Source organism: Stylophora pistillata, chromosome 3 (genome assembly GCF_964205215.1).
Source record: "Stylophora pistillata chromosome 3, jaStyPist1.2, whole genome shotgun sequence".
Lineage (NCBI taxonomy): Eukaryota > Metazoa > Cnidaria > Anthozoa > Scleractinia > Pocilloporidae > Stylophora > Stylophora pistillata.
Genome location: NC_142521.1, coordinates 46209724 through 46228108, shown reverse-complemented (window position 1 = coordinate 46228108; position 18385 = coordinate 46209724). Strand labels below are relative to the sequence as shown.

The 18385-nt window shown below is 39.4% G+C and overlaps 1 protein-coding gene across 1 annotated transcript; it reads right to left on the bottom strand.

The window, feature by feature from the left end:
• Nucleotides 1-1888: 1888 nt before the first annotated feature.
• Nucleotides 1889-16022, bottom strand: LOC111341322 (26S proteasome non-ATPase regulatory subunit 2). The gene is made up of 21 exons (XM_022948281.2): nt 15877-16022; nt 15669-15725; nt 13952-14116; nt 13472-13593; nt 12796-13017; nt 12162-12320; nt 10852-11008; nt 10072-10132; nt 9283-9426; nt 8876-8982; nt 8284-8411; nt 7623-7710; nt 6970-7132; nt 6496-6597; nt 5581-5828; nt 4750-4918; nt 4335-4429; nt 3827-3953; nt 3326-3444; nt 2554-2668; nt 1889-2187 (listed from the first exon to the last, which is right to left on the bottom strand). The coding sequence occupies exons 1-21, from the start codon at nt 15979-15981 to the stop codon at nt 2111-2113; spliced, it is 2730 nt and encodes a 909-aa protein (XP_022804016.1). The 5' UTR covers nt 15982-16022; the 3' UTR covers nt 1889-2110.
• Nucleotides 16023-18385: the final 2363 nt, after the last annotated feature.

Sequence of the window (18385 nt, the reverse complement as noted above, 5' to 3'; positions counted from 1 at the left end):
ACTCGGCGGCTTCCTTAACGACTTTCGACTTTTCTTCGGGCTGCTTGCTTTATTCGTCGAGTTGGGAGGCCAGATAAGTTTCGAAAAGAGAGAACACTTGATCTACCAAAGGTGGATTTGATTGTTCTTGCAGTGATGAAGAGTTTTCCGTGACTTCGGGTGCCAGAGGGATAAGGACTTCTGCTTCCGATCGAGCCGTCTTACTGTCCATTGCTGCAACTTCGATGTCAGCGTGGAAAGCGAGAGTGAGAGGTCTAAATCACACTGAACCGTCTATAAATACTGCAACCACACTAATCAGGAACACCCAGGGGACACGCCCCAAACGGCATGTCCTACAGTGAATAGAATCAACGATGAAAGAAACTGTTAATGAACTGTAAACTCCGTATACCAACAGAAAATATATTTAAGGAAAAAAGCCCTAGCTTTGCCTTCAAAAGTATTATAATTTCATGAATGCCTTTTGGCAGAACTGGTCTCCTTGCCTTGACGTTGTTGTATCAGAATAAAATTCCATTCAGCTGATTCGTGCGTATGCAGAAATTCGCCTCGTCGGTGCACGACCGCAGCTATTGCTGAAACCTCTGAAACACAAGGGATATTAGAGAGATTCAGCACCGCCTTTACGTGAAACAGCCAACGTCAGCTTGTCTTGTCGCGTTTCACGTAAAATAGCCTGAACATTGCTCCTTTAGTTTCGCGTGAGCTCACGTCGTGGTGGGTTTGAAGGCGCCCTTGTATGACTTACAAAGAATATCAAAAGGGCACCAAAAGTTTTGGTGCTCTTTTTCCGGCATTTAATTGTTCGGTGAAGGAAAGAGTGAAGGAAATCTTACGAACATGGCAAACGCGAAACAGGTAACTTTCACGTAGAAAAGGCAAAGCGCAACCAGCAAACGTGAAAACATGGTGGGTTGGTCACGTGGTCACTCTTGCCATTCACGTTTCACGTACACGCGGTGCTAAATCTCTCTAATAATCCTTAACTTTACGAGGCAATATGCGACTACCTATACACACAGTGTTTACCGTAATCATGTGTACGTGAGACCTGATACAGCTTTGCAAGAGAAGACTCCGAGCTTTTAAATTTTCCTTTCGCGTGTGCAACTTTCCTAGTTCAGCGAACCATTACCAAATCATCGAGTAATAGTATCTAAATATCTCAAATCACTTGTGGTAATGAATATAACGAATTCATCTGCGCTGGGCCATCAATCGTTAACGCTTTTCGTGTAGGCTTTCAAATATGGATCTTGCTAGCAAAAGCACCATGTTGTGCTGGTGCACAGCTCGTTTTATGGCCAAATTATGCAAAAGACTATGTTAGTGTTATTTTCAAATTATGCTTTCTCTCTTTAAATTGTACTCTTTGAAAAAATAGCAGATAAGTCTAAAAATACGCTAATTCTTGTAAGCTTTGTACTTCCTTTTTCATGTCAGTTTATTGATCGTGTTTCCCCTAACCTGTTTTCCCAATGGAAAAAAAAAAAAAAAAAAAAAGGCAAGTAATAAAGCTGAATTTTTCACGATGTAGGAAATCCTTACACACTCCTCCAATACCACCTAGTTCTTACTCTTAGCTTACTTTGCACAGGCAACCCTCTCATCGGTTCAGGAATCATTGTAAAGGTGTTTACAGCCTCGAGGAGATCTATGTTTTCATTTGAGGGCGGAGTAAATCTCTTATAAAAGGTCAGACATATCACGTGTAATAATCGTTCCAAGTATCGTTTCCAAATATTTCGAAAACCCGATACAGATCTCATTGTTTGTTTGTTTGTTTTTCTAAATAAACTGATTTGGCTACGAATTCACTGTGAGGCCTCAGGAGATACTTCGGCAAAAGGAGGGGAGGAGCAACGGAAGAAAAACTGCAAAGAACAGGACTTGTAAGATTTTATTTTGCAAAAGCATTCTTGATTAGTGAAAGTTCAATAACATATTTTTTGCTGTTTCCTAAGGTGTAAGAAATTTCTCCAGTAGTTTTAGCTCTTTTACTGTCGCACTCAAAAGGTTTGTTACTCGGCAGTCGTATCTATAACTTGGTAGTCATATTACTAGTTGTGAAGTTTATTTACAGACGTGCCACCCATGTCTCGGCAATTTAGCTCTCTGCCTTCTCGTACTCTGGGTTCTTTTTCAAGATGACAAAGCCCTCCATTATCGGTGCGAGCGAGATGTCTGATACATGGTTAAGCAAAATATAAGCAGTTTAACTCTCGATGTCAAAATCTAGGTTTCCTAAATATCTTAATAACACAAACACCGAAATAGTAATGCCTGTGCGAGCAAATAAAAGCGGTATTGCGTCATTTCGTTCCATAGCTCGGGAGCAGGCCCTCATTTTAAGCGCTGCAGAACGCACGTTTTTCCGCCCGCGCGAAGATTGGAGACGATCCAGGGGAGAGTTTGCCAGGGGTCTGGCACTAATAATCAATACCAGACCACCAGCCTCTCGCCGACTCGGGTTGCTCAAGGCCTCCTCATAGACCATTCGTCCTACATGTAAGTTAGGGAAAAATTATTTGTAGAAAGTGTAAAGGATACATTCTTCAGTGGCTAACTCTGCTCGTTCTCCATACGCAAGCAGCACAGGAGTGGTGTGAGTTTGAAATCCTGTTATTGTTTTAGGCTTTCCTGCTTGGCCAACCACATCAACCGCCTTTTAAAAGAAAGAATTTACAACTTCATCAAAATCGGTGCATCGTTTGCCCCCGAAGACTCTCAAGTCTAGATCGGTAATTCTCCTTTGTAATTCTTATCTGCGTGACACCGCGGAAATACGTTTTCGTGACGTCACAGTAACTGGTCAGTGGTCATCAACTTTAGGCTGCCAAGCGCTTCCATATGTTTGTAGACTGAGTTCGATGAAGACATCGGCCTTTTGGGTGGTTTTAAGTTGGAAAATATGCTTCCTACTTCTCCTTGTTTGTTATAGTTGATCCTTTTAATTAGTTTTTAATACTAAAACCACGTCTTAACAACTAGTGGTAAAGGGAGTCATTTTGTTTGGAGTTGTGTGCTGTTTGCTGACTTAGGCTGGCCGTCCAGTTACGAAGCGCGATCTTGGTTCTACAGTCGCCCTCGCCTTCAGAATTGTCAAAAACAGCGATAGTTATCCACACAAAGCAGGAGATTAGTTTTCCAGCGAGTCTGAGGACTGGTTGGATTTTTAAGTGTTATTAGCATGAAGCGATACAGGTAATTACATACAATGAATATATGAAGTTCATATATCAAAAGGAACAGCATGGAGCGACAAAACTAAACTTCAAAATCTATAACCCTCTTCATTAGGAAGCTTGATTATCTCTCTCACCTGACCGACCCGCACAGAGACTGGCAAAGGGCGTAAGTCTGTGTCAAACGTGACAAGCATTCTAGGCTGCATTGCAGATACCAGGTTGAACAGCACATAGTGCGATTTACCAAGAATTACTACAGAGAAACAATATAGAGTCAGATTATGGAAACAAATGATTGTTTTCACAGCTTGTTTCATGCTACTCTTAAAAAATAAACTTCTGACCTATAAAACCACATATCAAGAAATGCAACCCACTAAATATGTCAAAATTCGGCTTTCTGGTTGAGGAATTTCTAAGGAACGCATTTTAGTCCAAGACTTAACACAGGAAGCTTCCAAAATTATTGATCTCAACAAAGATCATTTATGGCTTAGTTTACCACAGTTCGGTTAGGTAAACCGATCACGAAATCGGAACTGGCTGATGAGCGCACATCCATCGGGAAACCATTTTTTTTCCTCCCAGGGCCCGCGTCAAAACTCTTACTGAGTAGAATAATTATTTAACCATACCGTTCTTTACATCCAAGAACGACAAGAGGACAGACAGCAAGCCACCAACAGCGACAGGCATCATCAACGAGCGATCGCAGTGATATGGACCAAGTGTAAGTGTACCTTTACCAAGGTGGACTAATCCCTATAAAGAGTTTGGAAAACTCTTTATTTACTGTTAACACTCGATAATATTTTTTTGTATTTGACACACATAACGTAGAGCTGTACCGATGGTAATTTGTTAATAAGGAAACTCATACCACGGCTAGCATACCGAGGTTGAAAAACAATCAACGACAGTCCTGGACATACCGTACTGTACATCATCCGAGGTACATGTACCCTTGGGTCGGAGGAGAAAGAAAAATACTTCTACTTGTCTTTGCCCACCCCCTTCATTCGACGTCCATTCTAACCTTACTTTGACATCTGTGACTTTAATGTGATGCTGTCTGCACTGAAGACTACTCACAAGTTAGTTACCATAAGACCAGCCTATCACTGTATGGTTCCTTGCACCCACCTGTGCGAGTCGCACCATAAACAGATTGTTTGCATCCTTGTGGTAATACATGGCCAACTGACGGAGCATTCCCGCGAGTCGCGCATTGTTGGTACCTGTAGGTGAAAAAGAAAAAAAAAAAAAAAAAAAAAAATGCATTAAGGTCCTTCGAAGAGAGGCAAAGAGCTCAAACCTAGGAGGCCTCCTTTTCAATTGCGTAATGAAAAATCATCGCGCAAAAAATATTTTTCTTGTGCAAAATACTTTTTGCCGTTAATTTAGAGAAACGTGCTGTTAAAATAAGGAGTCTACCGCGAAGAACTGTTCTAGGAATGGATCTGAAATGAAGGAAACATGTACGGACGATTACAAAATAATGTTTTCAAACAATGTCAAACCAGACCGAGACGTTTTCTTTGAAATGCTTTTTGCTCACCTGCACCGACAATTCCCATGGCAAAGATGGAATTGTGTGACACTTCAGCGTCATTGTCATGTGACAACTTGCTAAGAGTATCGATGATACTCAGTTGTGGATTGGAAGCTGATAGGATAGCAAGAGCCAGTGGCACCGCTCGGCGTATCACGGGTTCACCATACTGCAACTGTAAGAAAACAAACACATTCAGTATTTTACTACTAGATGACCGTTAACCAAACATAAGCCGGATCTTTCTTTCTTTTTCGTCCAACAAGAGACCCCCGACCCTAACTTTATACCAAAATTAGCAGATGGCAACTTTGACCACAAGTTTTGTTTACCTGGTTGGTGAAAAATGAAATGTAACTTCTTCCGAAGCACATCCTGATAACCGTAGTGAAATAAATGAATGCTAGATCATCGCATTAATTCCCTTTCTCAGACTATTTGCCGCCACCTACTTACTATCATGATCAAAGAACGTACACAACTTTAAGAGTAAAGTACTGTAAGTTGCACACAAGTTATAGTGTCAATCACCAAGGCTGCCTGTTTGTTTTTGGTTTGCATATATTTCTTTTTTTTATTTCTTTTCTTTAATTTTTAACCTACCTAGGGAGAATGATCCAAACGACAGCCCGTTATTTCGGAAAAAATGGATGTATTACAAGTATGTAATTATACTAAATAAAATATATTCATAGATGAAAGGGTAAAGTTTTGTAATGATTGCAAGGATTTACAAGCATTTTAACACATCGATGAAACGCATGACATTCCCAATCAAAAGGCAACGCCAACAATAATTCGAACCCAGAAAGGTCTACAAATTACGGGAAAACATACCAGATGGTTCATGGTTCTGAGCGCCATCTGAGCGCCAATTTCCTCCCCCATGGCAACTAAAGCGATGCCCAACACAGCCACGCCCTGGTGACTACCATCATCTGGTTTGTCTGCCTCTTTTTTATCCTTATCTTTATCCTTTGAATCCTTGTCTTTGGAATCCTTTTCTTTTTCTTCGTCGTCTTTCTGCTCAAAATGTTCGCTACAGATGTGCAACATTTCCTGGATTTTGAGAACATTTCCAGTTCCTGATACAAGCCAAACAAAAGTGTGTCAAACGCGATGAAAGGTAAGGTATTGTCTTGAAGGGGCTGCACACCACAGACGTGCACTATACGTGTAGATACTCAAATGTACTCGCGTCTGAACGCGTCTAACAACGCATGAATACGCGAATAAAATTCGTATGTGCAGTTGACATATACGTGAGCGGTAGTGTACAGTTGTGCGTCACAGTTTGTGCACCTTGAAAACTTGAAATTTTATTTTTTATCATCATCGTTGTCCTATCAAAGCAACAACTTAAAGTACTGTGACACTGCAACTTCCTTGTTCCCCTGAACTGCCTCCTTCTCAGTTGAAGGGACGCTTCTCCGTAGAACATCTTCCACGACTATACCACCCCAAGTCATTTCCAATGACTTCCTGGGATCCACACTAAAATTCTGAGATTTTCTAGGCCAGGAAACGATACAGTCGTGGAATTCCACGACATTCCAGATTTCCGTGACCTTGTTCGTACCCTGTTTGTGGGTCTTCAAAAGACTCAAGGAGAGCAGAGCATTGTGAGCCCTCGCCAAAACCATTTACGCAAATATAATGATTTTCGCCAAAAAAAATTCTGTTCTGCTTATAAATATATATCTATCTATATATATATATAAGAGCATCAGCGCCTTTCAATTCAGAACTCACCAGCATACGCACAGATTTCAACAAGGATCGTAGCCCACTTTGCGAGAGGTTCTGGGATGACTTTAAGAGCTTCAAGGGTAGCTTCTGCAGCCTCTTGTTTACCTGTTAGCGAAAAGAAGCCAATAGTACAAAATTAGACCCCTTTAGTACTTACAAAAGAAACGAAGACCAGCTTCTCAGCACCTAAGAACTGAAAAACCAAAACTTTTAAATTCCCTTGTCATACTGGCAACTGATACAAATGCTTTTTTCCACAGTGAAAATACACAAACTTTAAAAAGCGACCTGCAACAGAGCCACCACACAGTTCAAGGGATTCTTGCAAAGTCAGCCCCAACGCAATCGCAACCACTTTGTTGGCGAGAGAACTAAATTCTTACCACTACAATTTACTATACCAAAAGTGAGGCGAACATTTGAGAAAATTTGCTTTTTAAAATGCGCGTTGCTACCGTAAACAAAAATAAACCCTACCTAAAAATGTCAAGCCGAGACCAAGGGCTAAATTCCGAGCATTTGTATCCTTGGCGTCTGTTTCAGAACGCTCCATCATTGTTTGAAGTATGGTTGACGTAACTTCGCCATTACATGTTCCAATAGCAACAAGGCCGCAGGCTATACTCGCCATACCAATCACCTGTTTAGCAAAACATTTTTTTGTGATAAGTGCTACCGTGTGATCAACAACGCTTAAAGACTACGCAACAGCGAGGGTCCAATCGCGAGTAAATGTACATGGCGCTTTAAATTCATATCTTGCAATAATTATCGCAACGTTTGTCGCGTACAACGTTTAATTTAAGACGCGTAATCTAGTTGTTCAGTTGATTAGTTCAGTTTCAACCAAGCTAACCAGTTGTTGTTATATTGCTAACCAGTTATTTGACACAAGTAAGGAGGCAGTCGATAAGTAAGTTTTCAGTTGTTTTCCAGGTTATAACAGTTCATTTCCTGTTTGTTTTGAACACTTGTAAGGCCGATTGCTAACGTGGTTTCTTGGTATCTACGACTGAATTGGGTTAACAAATTAAATACACCTCTTCCTCCGTATTGGCTCTTTGGTCTTCTTTTTCGACGTGGCGTGGCCTTCAGTAGGTGTGCAAGTAACCTGCAGTTAACCAACTCACCTCTAGGTTAGACTTTGGGTCACCAAGGACGGGAAGAATGAGGGACAAAACCTCTTGCCTGTTTGAACCAGCATAAGCGAGACCAAGCCTGAGAAAGACATAAATGCTATACTTTAATAACAAATTCTAATGATTAAACTGTTCCAAAATAAAAACAAATCCAGGTAAGTTTAACCTGGGAAGAAAAACATCCCATCTACATTGAGGATATTGACAGTTTACTGTCACAGTGCACATGCAAAGACGATTTTTCAACAAATTTTGTCTATGACACGAAGCAAGACTGAAGGAACTGCATGGAGTACATACATGTAGTTTTCAGCATACTTGTGGATTTTTGGAAAGCAAACATGTGCATTTAGAACCAAAGAAATGAAAGGAATGTTTGTTTGGCTGTGGTATGTTTTCCTCCCCAAACTTTTTTTCCTTTCAATGATCCAATGAGTATTGACAGGTGAATGGGTTACAAGGATTTGTCGGCCATGGGGGGCAGAATTCTATTTGATAGCTGGTTGGATACAGTGGAACCCTGTGCATATGCAAGGTATCCACCATCCGTTTTTTAAAGTGAGGAAATAGTGCATTCACATGACTAGATGCATCTTTTTAAGAGTGCATTTAAAAATGCAACATTACAAAAATTGCAAAACCGCCAACTTGCCCAACAACAGATCCAAGTCTCATGATATTGTTGTTATGCAGAACATAATCTGACAGCAGAGCAAGGGCTGGGTCACATTCATTCCTCACACCAGAGTTAACAATGCCACAGGCCAACAGAGCACCAGCCTACAACCAATAACATAAACATACGGTCAAAATCTGCATGATTACATTAGACAACACACTACTGATAAAGAGTATTTCAAGTTCCATTGTAGAGAGCAACTAGGAATAATAGCTTTAGAACTCTTTACAGTGACCAATTTACTTTATCAGCTCAGTTGATAAAACCAAAATTACAGGAATATCATAGCTTTTCCTCCTGAACAAGATACAATTCCTTTGTAAGTAACCTCGCTAAATTTCGTCTTTGGCAGATGGTGGAATGTAGGTGGTACCAGCTGTTGACTTACATGTGCCCAGTTGTATAAACAGCAGACGCTATCCAATTAATAAATTACTATCCAGCAAATAGGTGATAGCAAAATGAACTGCACTATTGACCAGATAGTGGTTTATCCAGTGGATAGTATTATCCGAACCTTCAAACAACCAGGGCCAGAAGTATTGTAAAATCCTAGCACATGTACCTTGATGTAGTCCTCAGTGGAATATAAATACTTGTCAATCTGAGTGAGTCCTGCATCAACATCCCACAACAAAATCAGGCCAAGTGATGCTGTTGTGCTCATCATACCTGAAGATAATAAAAAAAAACTAACTTGGTATTTGTTTCAATACAAGTAAGACACAAATAGCAATCTCTGACCCCACACCTAAGATTGGGTACCAGACCCTTAAAAAGATTGGGTACCAAACCTCAAAAAAATAAATATGTCAAGTTAATTGACTGAAATGTACAGTGTAGGAAAATGCAAGGAGCGAGTCAAACAAGAGTGGTTTTAGTTTTGAGTCACATCAGTTGGTACAGGTTTTCTTGATAAATCATACAAGGCTTATGAGGAAAAATTAATCATGGATCATTCTAAGTTCATACCATGCTCCTTGTTTTTGTAAATCCACTTGTTACCATCTTCTGTTAACAGCTTGTCAGCACCAAATGCAGCATTCACAAAAGAGTTCACAAAGGAGGAAGCTAAATTCTGCCTTGCAGAGTCCAATGCAACACCACTTGACACTCCTGGAGGCAAACAAAAAACATTTGAACACGTAATGAAATTTAAGATTAGTACATAAGAAAGGGTGACCTTGGCTGCATAACCCTAAAAAATATAGGCCCCCAATGGGTACTCAAGTTTACAGAGCTCTTGGTTTTTACTCTGGGTCTCAAATATCCTCTTAAAAGGCTCAAAATTTAATATCCCCTTTTATTATATAGCTGTGTCTCACAAGGACTGGGAACTACTGAATTCACAAATTTGATTGGCTGAAATCAATATTTTAAAGCGGTCTAGATTTGCCCACCTAGACCGGCATCCAGACCAGTCTAGAAAAAAAAGGTACAAAGAATATAAAAAATTGGCATACAAGACACAGCCATAAAATAAACATTTTATTAACCAAGCTAGGTCGGTCTGTATGGAAGAATCTTGACCTCGGTCGCTGGTACAGACCTCAATGCGTTCGGCCTGCACTGGCAACCTCGGTCAAGATTCTCCCTTACAGACCTCCCACTCGGTTAACAAGAACTAAACAAAGCTCATTTTAGTATAAGTGGGATGGTAAAACAATTTATATAACAAAGGATGCTAAAACAAACAATAAATGTAGATTTAAGCAATGATCAAATTCTGGTTAAAAGATAACAAAAGAATATAATTCATACCTTTATTTTCTAGATGTGTTTTATAAATATCCTCAGGAACTTTAGGCTCCATGATATCCAACTGCACCATAAAATTTATGAATAAAATTATAAGTAATTATAGTATTTCTGTTATGTTCTACAGGATAAGGTATTTTATGCCTAACATGTACCCTCTTAAGTACATCACAGTTGATTCATTTTGATTTCAAGGAAATGGAATTCAATCATCTGTCACATACAGTATATACAGGGTTCGTACAATTTTGACCAGTTAAAATTTCATGACTTTCCACGACTTTTTCCATGACCTTTTGAAAGATTCCATGACAAGAATGCAGTGCGAAAGAATGTTTGCAAACATTCTCACAATGCGTACTTCTGTCTATTTCTAATGAAATTAAATCTGATTTTTGGACTCGTCAGTTAACTTTGCAACTTTGGGTCTTATTGCCTTTCACTCATAGAGAGCATATTGATTTTCCATGACTTTCCATGACCCACACCTAAATTTCATGACTTTCCAGGCCTGGAAAATGAAATTTTGAAATTCCATCCCTTTCCAGGTTTTCCATGACCTGTACGAACCCTGATATAGAAGAAGGATCATATTTTGTGGGTAAAGGTAGGCTTAAGAATTGTTCCTTACAATTCCTGATAATTATAAAGTACACTGTAATTAGTTCTTTACATTCTAAGATGCAGTTTTTTATACACTGATTCAAGAACCACTTTGAATGTTGAAAAATTTCCAATTTTCAGACACAGAAAATTCAAGTACAGCTGTTATGTGTTCATCACCTCTCTTGCAAGGCTAAGAAAATTGTTGTTCAGATGTGCATTGGACATGATCTCCACCAGCTCATCATAGTCATCCATGTTTTCATCTAGCTCCAGATAGACTTGTTGTCTTGCCAACATGAATGCCATCTGTCTCTGGATTAATTTCTTCTCATCACTGTTAAGGGAAAAAAAAATCACTGTTTACTTTGTAACTGACTATTTACCCTTTCACCCCTAGACATCTACTTTCTCCATACAATATCAACCTTTAATCACATATCAAGGTCAGGGCTCGAAAATAACTGTACAGTAACCACCCGTTAACCAATGGTTAGTAATTTTCAAGGTTTGGTTACTAAAAATGTGTCGAACTAACCCAACATGGTTTGTAAAATTGTCTACCATTGGTAGACTTTGGGACAAAGAGCACGTAGACCTGACTCTCAGAGGAATACTTAAAATACTCAAGTTGTTAAATGAACTTAAACACTTTTTATAGAATGTGCTGTAGATGTACTGTTCTTGACTAATCATGGTAAATGAGAGGGAAATAAAATAAGTGCATAATTGTCAATGTTTTTAAGGTCACTATGCAATTTCAGCTACTCTTTCATTTGTCCTAGTTGCTATTATCAAAATGTTGAATATTTGAGATATCGTAACTTGTGAGCTTGGATACCAAACGTTATAATTTGGTTATAAGTAAAAAAGATGTCCACTAACCCAAAGGGTTAGTGCTCCAAAAATTAAATTCGAGCACTGAAGGTCATGAGAAAAAAGAAAATGATCCTCAACTAAAGACATTCTTGTGACAGTGTAGTGTGATTGTTTGGGTGAGTGTAGTCCTGAGAAGGAATGTTGTCAGTGGTCAGTGGTAGTGACTGATGTTTCAACAACCTGTGTGGAAGTCATCATCAGAGTCAAGTGATGACTTCTGCACAGGTTTTCAAAACGTCAGTCACCACCACTGACAACAGTCCTTCTCAGGACTACACTCAGCGGACAATCACGCTACACTTTCACATGTTACCCCCAGGTTCAAACCATTTAATGTAAAGACATTCTTGATTGTTCACCAAATTTCTCCTTGTCATCACCTTAGGAAAGGCATAGAGAAAAGCATGCATAATTGACATGCATGCATAACATGATTACCCTTTCCTCCTTCAATATCGATTGGGTAAACCCACCACATAAATCTGCTGGATTGTGCTGTAAGTTTGGTCAAAAAGTATCCGCTGAACCATCTATATCTTGGATAGCCTTTAACCCTTTGTACAGCTGGGCCCAAAATGTCTCTTAAAAGCATGATGTACAAGAGCACTTACCTTCCACAACATGAAAGAAAAATGTCTTTGATAAGGTCTATATCATTAAGTTGGATGGCTAGCTTCATAGCATCTGGCTGGTGGTCGAACCTTCTAAAAATCTTCAAAGCAGTTTTCAAAAGGGTACTATCTTCTGGCTCAGGAACATAACTCACACAGCTGCAAGGAAAAAAAGCACAAAAAATTAAACATAAGAAATCTCAATTTTCATCAAGACAGCAGGCAGATTGCCATATGTTGCTTAGAATGATTAGGTAAAACAACATATAGCAATCTGTGGTCTTTCCTTTCACTTAGGTAGCACGGAAAGCTGTAAAACTCTTGAACAAAAGCTCTTCTTTCAAACCGGCAGTCTAAATCCCACAGGGATCAACGAACACTTTTCATTCCACTAATTTATTCATGTTTTTTCTCATTGCCATGTTCCCACCAATAACGTAGCTCCATTTTCTTCCTTTAAAAGCACACACAACCCACAATTCCTCTACTCGCTCTGAGGAAGGGCTAACGCTCAAAACATCAGCTTTTGTAATCGTTACGGTGGCCAATTTACCATTTCAACTTTGTTGATATATCCAAATTACTTAGTAATAACCTGTCTGACAGTCTGTTATCAGTTTAAAAAGTCACTGACCTTGTAAGATACAGACAAACTCGTTGAAAGCTGTTTTGGTCAACATATTGCTCCAGTAAATCTAGCCGTTCGATCTCCATCAGTAAGTCACAGGCCTCAGTTTCTGCATTGTGCTGCATATTGTATGGTATAATTTCTTTAGCAAGGGCCACCAGGTCTTCCACACCTCCTCCTTTGTCTGATCTGTCGCTGTACTCACCACGAATTTCTTCCGCCAAATGTCTGTGGATTGCACAATCAGACGGTGAGTAAAATAAATGTACAGAACTTTCTAAACGGCCATGCCCAGATTATGTCATCACTTGCACTGCTCTATAATTGTTTACCTTTCAACTGTCTACTGCTTGGATTACACAGGGTTGTTGCTAAGCAACTGCTACTGGCGAGATTTGCTGCATGAAAAAGCGGTGATGGCCAGCTGGATTTTTGGCCGGCAATCATTTGGCAAAGCACAAGGGATGCCTCTGACGTTACACACTTACAATTGTTCACCATCTTTGAGCCACCTTACTTGAAATTTCTGACAGAAGCGTAATTTCTTTGCTACAATACTGATCCTACACTTAAATGTACAGCCTTTACAGACACATACACAAGTCATGCAGCAGATGCAGTACAACCATATACAGCTAATTTCAAGCAAAGAATGGACCTGCAGTGACTGCAGTCTACTGACCTAACATATTCATGTCCCCATGATTCAAGTTCCTCCTTAGATCCTAACATTCTAAATTTCAGACACTCGCGACCCTCACTGATTGTCATGCCAAGCACTGAGATTATGTCTGCCAGGAACCTCTAAAATCCAGTATAAAGTAAGGAGTCAGGTTAAGAATTGCACTTTGTAAGAACTCTGTACAGTTGTAGCTATGATTTCCTGGTTCAGGTATTCAAAGAGAGGTAATAATTATTCAAAAAGAGACATTCAAAGAGGAATTAATTTTCATTCTAGATGTTTGTCAGAGCTAGTTACTTACACCTAACTTTACATGAACATGTAACTTTACCAAGCCCAAAACTTACCATCTTTCTTATTCTATTTACAAAACCTGCAACTCGTAAGTTTCTCATGAGATGTATACACATTTAGACAATAAGTTGAACCATACAGGCATTTTGATTGGTTCTGACTTATCAAAAAGAAGTTTACCGGTACCTTGTTTTCGCCATTGCCCCATTTCTCGTATATTTCTTTCAGTGTGGAGAAGTGTGGTCTGAGGTATTTTAAGGGTTTAGGAACAGATGTCATTGAGCTTGTGCTGGCTCTGATTTGTGATCTCAATGCTTCCAGTGCTGGCTTGTGTAATGATACATTGGATTCCTAATGTTTCAAAAACTCAATTATTAATCCATGTCAAGTAAGATTTCCATTCAAAACTAAATGAGCAGAAATTAGACAAAAGAAAGAGGGAAATAAACTACAAAAAAAGTTCTACATCTTAATTTATAAAGAAAAATGGCTCAGAACATCAAAATTTAGCCAAAAAATCTCTGTGACGAAGCCTGAGAACTTATCAATTTCTGATGCCTGTGGAAAATCCTGTTGAAGTAAGTCAGAAAGTTTGCTTGTGGTCTTTTGATGACTTGTAGCAAACCAAAAAGGTATAATGATACCAGCATGCATATTTTCTTAAAATAATAATCTTCATTTATTATCTCTACATCAAATAATCAATGACACTTATGCATCAAGGCAACATTAGATAAATAAATTAAAAAAATATGTCTAAAAAAAACATATCTACTAATTTATGCAAAATAATGGTAAAAAAAAAAAAAAAATGAATCAATAAAAAAAATGGGTAAAAAGAATCAACTGATCATTTCCAATTACCAGGACACAATGACCTAAAAAACACTTTGTAATGCAGTAGAACCCTGCTATCTCAAACCTGATGAACTTGAACCCTTGCTCACTTGAGCTATTTTTAGTTTCTCTTGGGAGTTCAAGTTGGCAAGGCTCTACTGCAGCTTGAATGTTACTTGGCAGAAAATTCCAATCTAAGTGATTATCATGATTGGAATTTACTTGAATAAAATAGTCATCAGTAAATGATTTAGTTCTATGTCCTTTGAAAAAAAATCGAATGCAACCATGGTGTCACTCTTCGTTACATTTTAAAATAAGCTGATTACAAAGGTACATTGTAACAGTGATGAGCTGAACTATTACACATAAAAAAAACAATTTCGGTTAGCATTTTTTTAAAGTATGATCACTGAGAATTGTAGCATATAAGAGCCGTATGGATAAATGGCAGTAGCAGATGTCATGATGCAAGTTGAAAACTTGTCTTTCAGACCCTCTTGATGGAGTCCAAAAACATTTTTTTTTTTCGCAGAAAACAACAGCAGTCTAACAAAATTAACAGAATTTGACTTTCAAAATTTCCGGGTTCTTTCACTGTCACTCATTATAACACTGTATCTCATCTTTCCACATTTGTCCGTGTAATTCGTGTAGAAACATAAATTCTTACAATCTTTTCAAACAATCGCTAAAACTGTATGTTCAAAAAAATGATTTGTATTAGACGTATTTGAGTTTCTATCAGCATGTTGACGATATAAAATAATTGTGTATTTGCAAATCTCTGATCGATAAGAAAGACATTGAAATTCGCCGTCTATTATTAGTAAACTATTTTAAATGATACTATAATTAAATGGGGACCTTTGAAAAAGCTCAGCAGAGCTTGCTAGATCTTCTGCCGTATCTTGTTTATAATTTAGTATGTATTATGTGATGTAATGAACTATTGAAGGCGAATAAACATTAAGATATAATTGCAAGGCAAGCTTAAGTATGAAGATCGATTTAGATCTTCTTGCGAAAGCATTTTATTGTTAGATAAGAAATTTAAAATACCTACCGACAGCCTTTCCACAAGCATTGTCAACTCTTCTTGCAACAGTCTGTCCTCTTCGCTCTGTAAAATATCCCAAAGTTATTCGTTTATTGTAAAAAAAGAAAAAATCGCTCTCACAAGTCATAAAAGTTGATGAGTCACGTTGGTTCGTTTCATTCATTTTCCTCTAAAGAACAACAAGAATAACCTTAAAAAACAAACATAAAGTTACCAGTTCAGGCTCCTCTTCTTTTTTGGTCTCATCCTTCGATTTTTTCTCGTCTTTTTTGTCTGCAGTTGTCTCTTTCTCTTTCTTCTTCTCGGTAGCCGGCGCCATGTTGAAATTTATGGTGTCTGAGGTTCGCGGCGACTCCTGGGACTTCTTCCCCAGTCTTTAACTTGTGTTCCCTGCCAAGTAGAGCCCAGGCTTTCCCCGTCGAGTTTGGTTTTTCTTCCGAGCGATTCCGAGCTGCTCCCGAGCTGTACAACATAATCCAAAAATTCATTTTCAAAATATGTTTTTCTGTTTCTTCCTGAAATGAGCGAAATTTGGATTCCGTCGGGAAGACGTTTGTATAATCCTTCCCTATTCTAAGGAACAGTCTTATGTTCGACTTTATTTTTCTTTTATCAAATGAATAGTAATGAAGTATAGCATGGATGGGATTGTAAGGAAATCATTTGCCCAAAGATCATCTAGCTTTACAGATATTCGAGTTAGTGTGTTTTAAAAATTGTACTTTGCTTTGTTGTTCTATCACTCAAAAGGGGGTGACACCTTAGGGACCTTATACGCGATAAGTGACTGCCTCGGTCGAACACAATGAAATTCCGAGCTTTTGATTGAATTGCATAAAATGCACAAATTGAATTCTAAGAGAGATTTTCATTTAATTTGTACCCCACATTCTTATGCGATTCCTCAGCTGGGATTTTTTTATATTCCACCTTTAAAATTCCACGTTGAACCAGAATCCCGGCAGGTGGTTACACTTCACACACGCCAAGTAGTTTGTTCCATAGATTTCCAATATTTGTAGCTTACTGCCTCAAGAGGCGTAAGCTACTATGCTGTCCTTCTGAGTGAGTATAACAATAAAATCCGAGTGAGCGACTAACAATAGAATTCGAGCCCACAACGAACTCCGATTTTGATTCGATATTCCCCGATCTTAACTCCTCCTTTTTGCATCTACGAGCATCTGTGAAGTCCTAGATTCTATGCTATTCAGAGTCCTTCCGTATGTCCATGACAATAGAAACCTTCGGATAATGCTCAGAATTCAGTTGGGCGTGGCCGAGTGGCCCGGGTTCGAGTCCTCCACCCTCAACTCCTCGGCTGCGCTCTGTAAATAGCCTACTGGTTTGCCTCCTACCAGTGGGGATTTTCATGCACTTTATGTATATTTAAAATATTTGTTTGATTTATTTGAGGGCACAAGTTCATCAATAATTCATGAATAAAGTTGTTATTATTATTATCGCAGAGAATTCAACTGAATGCTACATTCTAATCAAGCAACACAGGGCGAAAACTGTAACCTGTTAGCCATGGAGTAAAAAATAAATGTACATTGTGTATACGGTCCTCCTTCTAAAAGGAACTCAAACTGCCACCTTGAAAGTCCGGGCAATATTCAACGTGCCCGAGAACACTGCCCTCTGCATCTTTCGCAGTACGTCTGTGCTTCTGCCTCCCACCAGCTCGCGCATCATGACATCCAGCTCCCGTGACCACCCCCCGAGGGCATCCATAATGATGTTACATTGCTTCACCTCGTAGCCTGGGAACTGCTGCCTTCGTTCCCAGAGAAGGGGTCCGTACTTAAGTGTCTTCTCTTCATCCTTTCTTGTCCGATTTTTAACCCACGGGTAGCTCATTCCAGCATCACAACTCTCTTGCACATATGATTTACAATGCGTGCATCCACCCTATTGCATCTGACCTCTTGTTGATCAGCGTATATAGGGACATCCCAATAAGCTTTAACATTCTCTGACTCATACACAGGCTTGGGCTTGTCGGGTGAGTACCAGGGTGGTATCTCGTCTATAACTCCCTCACCTCGCCTTCCCCACTTGAATGGGTCTTCTGACTCATATATACTCGCGTTGGCAAGAGCTGCTCGTATAGCTCGACGAGTCCAGCAATTGTGTGTGATCGGCAGTTCTTCCACTCTGTAAGCCACCAGAAACACCCATCGGCACTCAAACTCTCATCCTCTAGCCTGGTAGTCACCAGACGCCCTTACCATCGTTGGTTTCTGATCTCATCCTCTAACTTCTCAATTTGGCACCTCCGCACTTCCTTCTTAATCCGTTGCGAGTGTTCCAAATCCAACTCCACCCCAACTTCTCCGCGCAATTAACCGCTTCTTTAAAATGGACCTACGCCCCATCCTTGCCACTTGCTCTTCAAACTCGCGTACCATTCCCAGTGCACGAGTCTGACTGCACCCTTGATTTTTGTGGCTTTGTACTCCATTTCGACAGAACGCAATCCCCGCCCTCCTTTACTTCTTGGCATATACAACAATGCATTTGAACTACATGGGTGTCTACTCCCACTCTCGACAACAATCTTGCGCGCCTCCCTATTGATCTGCTTAAGTTCCATCACCGGCCACTGTTGTGTCCACATAAGATATCCAAGAACAGGCAATGCAAACTGATTTGATGCTACCACCCGATTATAATCGGACAAGGGACTTGTCCAAATAACTGACAATCGTCTGAGATAC